Source organism: Nicotiana attenuata, chromosome 2 (assembly GCF_001879085.1).
Source record: "Nicotiana attenuata strain UT chromosome 2, NIATTr2, whole genome shotgun sequence".
NCBI classification, from domain to species: domain Eukaryota; kingdom Viridiplantae; phylum Streptophyta; class Magnoliopsida; order Solanales; family Solanaceae; genus Nicotiana; species Nicotiana attenuata.
In genome coordinates, this window is record NC_031990.1 from 92567823 (window position 1) to 92578031 (window position 10209).

The 10209-nt window shown below is 33.5% G+C and overlaps 2 protein-coding genes across 2 annotated transcripts in view; one reads left to right on the forward strand and one right to left on the reverse strand.

Annotated features, from left to right (window-relative positions):
• On the forward strand, nt 1200–2674 carry LOC109215127. The gene has a single exon (XM_019379153.1). The coding sequence runs from the start codon at nt 1540–1542 to the stop codon at nt 2467–2469; it is 930 nt and encodes a 309-aa protein (XP_019234698.1). The 5' UTR covers nt 1200–1539; the 3' UTR covers nt 2470–2674.
• The window catches only part of LOC109215133 (geranylgeranyl transferase type-1 subunit beta), an 8762-nt gene continuing 6649 nt past the window's right edge, over nt 8097–10209 (reverse strand). The window contains exons 8-11 of the mRNA XM_019379157.1: nt 9345–9469; nt 9014–9081; nt 8847–8934; nt 8097–8541 (exon numbers count right to left, since the gene is read on the reverse strand). Coding sequence (XP_019234702.1) covers nt 8392–8541; nt 8847–8934; nt 9014–9081; nt 9345–9469 — 431 coding nt within the window. The 3' untranslated portion in view covers nt 8097–8391. The remainder of the gene's footprint in view (nt 8542–8846; nt 8935–9013; nt 9082–9344; nt 9470–10209) is intronic.

Consider the following 10209-nt stretch of genomic DNA (forward strand, 5'->3'; position numbering starts at 1 on the left):
CACTATTTACAATAGTAAGTCTTCTCATTTTATGCCTATAAAAGGCTATGTAAGTTGTAATAGAGAACACACCAAAGTGAAAAGAAGAAAAGAGTTCTTCCTTCTTTCTATCTCTTCTTATTTATATTTTACTGAATTGCTTTTATTTTATAACATATATTCAGACATGTCCATTCTTGTAAAGCAAACCTTGCACCCCACTTCACTCTTATCATCCATTTTTTAGCTTTCAAGTATATATTATGTTTGCAATACAAGTTGAACATTTGTCAAAAAACCTTGTATTCTTACCTACAACTTAAGTCCCATTATTTTTCCAAAAAACACTATGTAAATAAAATAATTAGAATAAAGAAAGAAAAGGAAAAAATAAGAAAAGGGAAGGGTAAAGAAAATGCTAAAAGGAAAGGGGAAGAGTGAGACTATTGATGAAAGAAAGGTACCTTTCTAAGTGATCCCATGTGAACATTTCTAGAGATATGTGACCTTATTATTATAAAGTATAGTATAAAAAATAGACATTGGTTTTTACCTACTTTTTCCCTATGCTCTCTCGACACCTCACTATAGCCAAAGCCCCTCATTGTTCACCAAAGGTTTAAATACCAAGAAAAATAGGTAATTTCTTTTTATTTGTTTAAGACTTGAGGAGAAGAGTTACTTGATAATTTCAAGCAAATTGGGGTTGGCTATATGACCTAAGTACATGCAAAATTAGTTCAAACAGTACTACCATATTTAAATAACAATTATGCATCAATTTCAAACAAATTGGGGTTAGCTATATAAATCTACCGTGACTATATCACTTTTTAAGCACATCTTAAACCAATTTTAAAAAACTAAAAATAAAAATACTAGAATTTTTCTATATTTTCTGATGACATATAAATCACTGACAAAACTTAGGGACTCTTAAAAACATAGGACTTAAAGTATACGTACTAACAAGACTAAAATATATTTTTAATTAATCGCAAATATGTATTAAAAAATCTCTATGTTTTCTGCTAACATATAAATCTCTTTCATGAAACCATCATTAACTCTTTTTTTTTTTTTAAAAGGGCCCCTCATTGTAACAGTGACATGTATTGTTCTTTAGTTAAAATTTACCTTCACAAACAAACCAGTTTAATGATCACCATCTCCCCCCCACCCACCCAACCAAAAAAAAAACCCAAATCAGATTTGTGTCCACATCTGCTTACTTAGATTCCATGGGTATTTTAGTAAAAAAGCTAGTCTGTTTTCCTCTATAACATGTATCATCATTCAATAAGTTGATTTATGAGCAAAAAGGCCACCTCTTTTCTTGCTTTAGTCCTTTTCTTTTTATGGTTGGTTTGAAACTTGTTCTATGCTTTCACTACATCTTCAACTTCAGACAAAGTTCAAAGAAAACTTGCTGAAAATATCAAAGTTCTTCTCTTCTTGAAAATTTGAAAGCAAAGATCTTCTCTCAGTTTCAAGAATCTGAGGCAATTCTAAGGTGAAAGGTTGGAATTTTTAGTTTTTATTGGTTATATAAATGTAAAGATGAAATCTTTAAGCAGTGTAGGACTTGTTTTAAGTGTGGTATTTGGTTGTCTTTTATTAGCTCTTATTGCTGAGCTTTACTACTTATTATGGTGGAAAAATAGGATTGTTAAAACAAGTCTTGAAGATGGTTATAGTAGCAATAAAGCAAAAGACTTCTTTTGTATGTTTTGTATTAAGCCCTCAACTTCTTTAAATTCCAATATTGCCTTAAAATCTCAAGAAATTTGTGCCAATGGTACACAACTAGTCCATGAACCAACAATCCAAGCTCAATCCAATGTAGAGTTAAATAGTAGTCAGTGGAGAGGTCAACCAGTCGAGGAGGCGACTGATTTTTGGTTCAAACCCTTTGGAGATGATAACATGGAAAATGAATTTATTGGACTTTGTGGGCCCCCAAGATTTTTATTTACTATCAAAGAGGAAACTAAAGAAGATTTGGAATCTGAAGATGGAAAATCCAAAGGTGAAAAAAGTAGGAAAGGATCAAGAACTAGGAGTTTAAGTGATTTATGTCTAAATATGGAAACTCCTTATTTAACTCCACTTACTTCACCACCTTATTTTACTCCTCCATTAAGTCCTATGATGCACAAAAATGGATTCAATCCTTTTCTTGAATCAATAAGTGATGCTGAGTTTAATAAGTTTATAAGGTCTAATTCACCTCCTCCAACATTTAAATTCTTGAGAGATGCTGAAGACAAATTTTGTAGAAGATTTGTGGAGGAAAGTGTGCCATTTCAAGTTGAAAATCTTGAAGTTTCAAGTTCAAAGTTGGCCAAAGATGAGGAAAATGGACCATTTATTACACTCATTTTCCCTAAGAACAGAGAAGTACAACTTGATCAACATCATGTACAACTTGATCAGCATCATGTACAACTCTGTCCTTCAAGCTCTTCACAAGTACTCCCTTTAGTTTGAAGCTGCCAATCCAACAGGTGAACCATTTACAAGAGTAAATTTTGGTCCCCCCCCCCCCCCCCCCCTTTTCCTTTCCGTTTTGGTTGTACTAAAAAGAAATGACTTATTTTCTTTGTTTAATTAGTGTATGATTTTAGAGCTTGTTTGCTTACATCATCTGACTTTGTGATTTTAAGGTGAAGTTAATGATTAAAGCCTAGTCATAGTGCAATCTTGGTGGTATTTTTTAAATTTATTGTAAAAAAAAGCAGTGCCATGCACGTGCGGGGTCCGGGAAGGGCCGGACCATAAAGTTCTATTGTACGCAGTCTTACCTTACATTTCTACAAGAGATTCTTTTCACCGCTCGAACCCATAACCTCCTGGTTACATGACAGTAACTTTACTAGTTACGCCAAGCTCTCTTTTTTTCCGGTCCTTTGTATTTTCTCGAATAATACAAATATAGTTGAACTTTTCTAATGTGATAAAAAGTAGTTTTGTGATTATTGTTATAGTGAGTAAAGTTTCGCGACCATATATGAACTAATTTGGAGGTGAATTTAATGACAAAAGTCTAGGCATAGTGCAGTGTATACTGAATTTTCTAAGGGGAAAAACATTCTTTGCAGACTGCAACACTGTAAATAATGTCCAGATTCCACTATGCATCTGATACTAGTTGGGAAGTGGTTATTTTTGGTGGGGTGGGGGGGGGGGGGTGAGGTGGTTGGTTTGTTTCTATTCAATTTCAGTCTCCTAAGCTGTCTAAATACAACCTGTAATCATTCAAGGAGATAATGACTACTGAGAAAAAAATTGAGAACAAAAATATTTAATTTACTCTTTTAGATATTGAGAAGGGGACCTTAGCGTAACTGGTAAAGTTGCTGCCATGTGACCAGGAGGTCAAGGGTTTGAACTATGAAAACAACCTCTTGCAGAAATGCAGGGTAAGGCTGCGTACGTTACCCTTGTGGTCCGGCTCTTTCCGGACCCGTGCATAGTTGGAGCTTAGTGCATCGGGCTGCCCTTTTTACTCTTTTAGATATTGACAAGTCTAAAGGGCACCATAGAAGGGAGTCTTGAACCAACGATAAAGTTGTTTTCGCGTGAGATATAGGTTACGGGTTCGAGTTGTTGAAGCAGCCACTAATGCTTGTATTAGAGTAGATTGTCTATATCACACCTCTTGACGTGCGATTCTTCCATAAATTCTGCGTGAACGCAAGATACCTTATGCACCGGATTACCATTAAAAGCCACCATAATATGGAAGTATGAGTAAAGTTAATGTAGCAGTCTTGAAGCCCTTTTTCTTCACATACTAGCTTTATAAATTATCTCATTGACAAGTCATGATTTCTCATCTTTTTATGCATGCTCTTGAATCATAATGATCTTTCACTAATTTCTTTAACACATGTATCATTTTCATTTGAAAATTGATTGACCCACCACAAAGTAGTTTCTTGATTTTTTGATTTGTACACTCTATTGTTTTACCCAGACAAAGAGATCAAGAAGAGCTAGACTTCCTTTTTAACTTTTTAGAATTTCCCACTAGTAAAAATCTTCAAATTGGGAATACCTTTTTTTTCCCTCTAAACACCCTGGTATCCAAAATAAGATTATCTGATTAATATGAAATTGCATCAAATACGCCCTCCGAGGGTCAAACTGGGTCCGGACCCCATTTGTGGGATCAAATTGGGTTTGTTGTTGTACGCCATCTGAGGGTGTAAAATATTTTTAACAAAAAATTCTCTCGAAAGCTCAAATTCGATACCTTTAATTAAGGTGGAAAGATTAAAATCAGTCTACACCCGTGGGCGGAAGGTAAGGAAAAATGGGGAGGAGATTACATGTGAAGAAACGGACTTACCGACAAGGTAAAAATTCAGATAGTCAACCAACTGAACTACTATAATTCCTGGTAAGAATACACTGAAATTCCTCGTAAGAACACGGGCTGACTAAACATTAATCTGTATTAAATTTGGAATCGTCGTTTTATTAAGTTCCTAATTACTAGTGATTATTATATAAAGTTGGACTAAAGAAAAAGGTAAGTACCAACAAAACATAATGACAAAAGGAGGGAGGAGGAAGAGAGAGATGATAACTTGTGTGGAAAGGGTGATGAATTGGCATTTTCAGTAAAGAACAAACATGTACACTTACTTGCCCGTGATAATATCTCGTGTTTCCAAACCGAAAGGTAAACCACCTTAAATAATCATTTCGTCCATTTCCCTTTATACTTTTTTTTTTCATGATTGATACACTATATAGTATGAAATGAAAATTAAAGGTCAACTTACCAAAAAATTTGTATATTCTCTTTCAACATAAAAGTTTTAAATCTTAAATAATAAAGGACAATTTACATATTTCGCCAATCAACGAAAAATAATTATATTTGCTATATATATATAAACACTATATATTTTACCTGTTATTATTTTTGGCAGCAACTATATTGTGCTGTTTTCCAATAAACCTCGCGATCTAGAGAGATATGAGCTATAGGTCATAAGTCATAACTAGAGGGGCAATTAAATTAGATAAATAGAGTGCTGAACATGCCAAAAAGAGGTAAAATAAATAATGGGTTATAACTCAATCCATTCAAAATTTTATTTAAATCAAAATGGATTTGACAAATAATCTGTTGGAATTGTTTACTACCTAACCTGTCCGATTTTGTAGTGGTCATACTGTCAGTTACTACATAGTATTTGGACTATTTCGGGTGAAATTCAAAAATAGCCAGATTTATAAATGGTCGTTTAAAAATAGTTCAGTTTCAAAAGTAATCGAAATTTAGTCACTTTTTATGTAAAGAAAAATCTGAGCGAAAACACTTCAAAACTCGAAAAAATACGCCAGTATATTATGCTGGAGTTCCAGCATAAGTATACTTGAACTCCAGCATATTATACTGGAGTTCCAAGATAAGTATGCTGGAACTCCAGCATAATATGATGGAGTTCCAGCATAAGTACACTAGAACTCCAGCATAATATACTGGAGTTCCAGCAAGTATACCGGCCCAACATAATATACTGGAGTTTAGAGCACCGGTGCTCCAGTCTCCAGTATATTATACTGGAGCCAGCAAAGTATACCGGTCCAGCATAATATGCTGGAGTTCATACACAGGTGCACCGAACTCCGGTATATTATGCTGGACCGGTCTCTGCCGCAGCAAAATAGTGGCTATTTTTCATTGACTTGGTAAACGCTGACTATTTTTGAATGACCAGTCCGAAAACTGGCTATACCGTGCTATTTTGACACTATTTCCTAGAGGTTTTTCAGTTTTCTATTGTTTCTTTATTGAAAAATTTACCTTTGATATTGCTACAAGTCTAATATCCTGAGCTATGGATATTATTTTTTAATGTTTTAGCAATTACTCCCTCCAGTCCACAATAAGTGACCAATTTAACTTGGGCACACCCATTAAGGAAATACTAAATTCTAGACAAAAATAGTTGTGTGACTAAACTACCCTTAATTAAATGTTGCAGCATAATTTAATGTGAGGAGTAAAAGACTTTTTAGGGATACGTACATAAGGGTAATTTGAAAAAACAAATTGAATTTTTTCTTGATTATACTAATGGACACTTATTTTGGACCAAAATAAAAAGGTACATTAGTCACTTATTGTGGATCGGAGGGAGTACTTAATTTAGCTTTTCTTTAAATATATTTTGCAGTAGTTTCTTTTGAAAAAAGTTAATACTAGTCTCTGAAAAAGCAAATAAGGTCTAGTATCTCCTTAAAAAAGGACAATATTTTGGAATTAGTCACCAAAAAGAAGAGAATACTTGGAATCTTTACACAAATAGCTGAGTACACACGGTCATACACACATTATAGATAAATTATACATATATTATACATATGCCAACTATTTTGTAGTTTGAGCGGTTGGGTGAGCAATTATTTAAGTTATTTCTTCTAATACATTTGAAGATATAACCCGCCTGTTTGAGGAGCTAACATTTATTTCCATACTTCAAGTCACAAAGCCTTTATGAACTTCATGACTCCTCGTACATCAATATACAAACTATCGCTTTGACGCCATCCACATTTTATGAGGCCCTATGTGTGTATGTATGTATATTTTTATTAATATAATAAGCATTCCTTGTCTTGGTACTCCCAGTTGTGTGTGTGGTGCGGTGTGGGTTGTGGGGGGGGGGGGGGGGGGGTAATTGTTAGTAATTTATGAGTTTGGTTGAGCACAACTCGTCTCAGTTCTGAAAAATCCCAACTTATAAATTTTTCATTTTCTTAATAAGTTTTTGACATAGCTAAAGCAACATCTGAGATTATTATGCCGGTCTAGGTCCTTAAGACTTTGTTAATTGCTCTCCCCAAGTTTAGCGATACTAGTCTAAGGGTACGCACTTTGCACGTGTATTCTATTTCAGTGAGTATATAATTGTAAAAAATAACGCGACTATTATTAAATAATATATCTGAGTTATTGTACAAAAATTAAAAAATGTTAGCTGTTAATAATGAATGTTGACCCAACTTAGCTTGTTCCCTAAATAAAGAAATCTTATCCAATAAAAGCCTATTATGAGAACTTTGGAATATATTATGAAAAGTATTATTAATTTTGTTACCTAATACTAAAAATAATTAACAAATTAATACTATAATATATTTAATTTTGCTAAATTTTTAATTTCTGTCACCGCTAGTGCTCTTCTTATGAAAATAAATTTGTGTAACTTAAGAGTTTCATCAACTTGAAAAATAACTTTACTAACTTGAGATTTTGGAAAAGAATTAAATTGGATTCTTTTGCTAATTAATTAATTCAAAGAGTTGATTATTTAATGTTAACATTACAAAAAATAAGTTATTTATTTTTTTGCATTGGGGATTTATACTTTTATAATAATAGAGAAAATATGAAATAATTTTTTAAATCCTTTGGTATTCAATAAATACTTTTCTTTACATTATTTTTATGTAATTTAAAAACTATATTGAATAATTAAAAATTTATTAAGTATAAACCTCTCAACTATCCTTAGAATTCTAAGTTGCCTATAAGGAGAATGAATGCCTAAACATATTTCAAAGGGATTGCCGTAGAAAATAGAAGGAAAAGAAAACATACTCCTAGTTCTCCCAGGCAATATTTACTTTGAAATCCTAAATATTAAACTTCCTACTAATTTTAAAGGAAAGATTTCATAACAAAAGTTTAGTTATGAATCTTACATACTTCAAATAGGGAAGATTTAATAAATAGTATTTTATTTGGTTTGAAAGTTCTACATATTTGGAAAATATATAAATTACTATTTTATCTAGTGTGAACTCTATTTTTAAAGGGTAAAAAAGGGAAACAATATTTCGCTAAGGGTCATTCGTGCTTTTAATATATATATATATATATATAATATATATATATATATATATATATATATATATATATATATATATATATATATATATCAACATTCCTATTGAAGATGTATAACTGCTTAGCATTTATATCATGGGAAATTTCAAGTTTACAGCTCAACCCATGATCCAAATCCAGACCTAAACAGGCAGGAAAAGCAAAAAAATATGACAAACCAGTAAGTGCCATTGACATCTCGAAGTAGAAGCTAAAAAAAATGCTAAAACAATTAGGGGAACCAAGCAAATGTGATTAAACATAACAAAGTGAAAGTAAAGTTATATCATCTATGTCAAAAATCAAATAACTATATTTTTAGCATATAGGGAAAAAGGTGAAAACAGTAGGTAGAAAGCATCAATAATTACCAAACTTCTAAGTTTTATCTCCACTCAACTGAGGAGCGGAACTTAATTATACCTGCGCATGGAAACCTTTGCAATCATGAGAGTGACGCGAAATTCATAGTGGCTGCAGACGCCCAAATAACATTTGGATCAAAGTCTAGCGCATGCACCGTTGGTTATACCCAGTTCAACGCAGATTGAACTGAGGTCAGCTTCCTCTAACAGACTAAATGCACAAAAGCCATAGTAGGCATGATAAAGATCTGGCAGCTGCTCTGGAATTTTACCAAAACCACCATACTGTAGAACAAAAAAGGGGGTATAGATTTTAGTAACCGAAAGTTCTTCCATGGGAATGACTGAATTAGTTGGTGAAAATATCAAGAGGCAAACCACAACGATGATGGTAGACAAATATTGGAAACGAAACAGTTTTAACAATCCATAGCAATGAGGTTACAGTGGTTTCTTCCTGATAAAAGTTCTTGGACATCATATAATAGGAAGGCATACGACCCGGAAAAAAAAAGTTGGAACTTCTAGAACTGCAGTTCCATGTAAAAGCATGTGCAAAGAAGACGGAAAAGAAAGAGAAGTCATAGCACCTGAGATTGACAGGTGAAAAGAAATTTACGTAAACCTCCATAATTGATGAACTTGTGAGCCCCTAAGATCTTTAGAACTCCTCCAACCCTGAACAAGGGCGTCAATTTGTCAAGCCAGAAGAAATAGAAGTGATGACAGTTGAAGATAAAAAGCTATTTGAACTCACCAAAAAGCATAGCAGGTGTCAGTTGCTTTGTTTGGTCTACCTTGGAAACCACCATCAGTGGCCTGTCTCTGCGAGAAAGCAAGATTGAGTCACACCAATTGCAGGACAGTAGATCATGTCGACCATTTCTCGGTCAAAGGACCAGATATGACTCATCCCTGTTAGGTTCTCCTATATCCTTACTTTGTTCCATGTTACAATATTTTTGGTTATAATGTGGACCAATCATCCGCTATCTTAAAATCATTACATTTATTCTTTGAAGGAATACTGAAGCATGTCTAGCACAGCAATATAAGAACCTGTCACACACTATTCGATGAAATTATACCTGCAAACTCCAGTCTAGAAGCAAGGGCACATTTATGAAGCAACAGGATACACTCTTCGACAATATATCCTCTTCAATTAATCCCATTAATTTGAGAGATGCAACCGCACAATAAGTGGCACCACCTGTGATACTAGACAATCACCATCTATGAGAAATATCATATTACCACTTAAGAAACCTAAAAGATGATTTAAGAGCATTCTTCCATATTTCACTTTCAGCTTTCTGTTGAAAAACAAAGAACTAAAAAAAGAAAATGAAAGATAAATTCAGTTGGAGCCCTTTTTTTCCCCACCCCGTGTGGCTCAAAGCAGAGACAACACAATAGCCACTCTATAAATACGATAACTACAAATTCTGTTATTGCTTTCCACAACTGAAACTAAATGAAGAAGGATAATAGATTGATTTGCAACAAAACCAAGTCTAGAAAAAGGACAATGAAGTATGAACCGTCATTCACTTTTACCACTTTAATCTTTCGTAGCCCAAGTTGAAAAAAGGACAAGAAGATCATATTACAACAACAACCACCACCCAGTATAATCCCACAAGTGGGGGACAAGAAGATTATTTTAAAAAAAAAAAAAAGATAAGCAGTAAAAGATATTCAAAATACGTGATCCAATTGATAGGCTGCCCGCAGAAAACATTTGAAGATTTTATCTGTTTACGTTTCTCCCTTTTGGCAAGCTGGATTGGACAACCAAGAAGGAAGATGCATGATTTCACATTACGCATACTTTTCAGCTAATGGAATGAGCCAGTTAACTGCAACTGCTTGCCTAATATCCTTTAACTCTATCACCCATTTTAATTTTTGTCAAAGAAACTTGCAACAGTTTATTTATTCCCCTCCCCC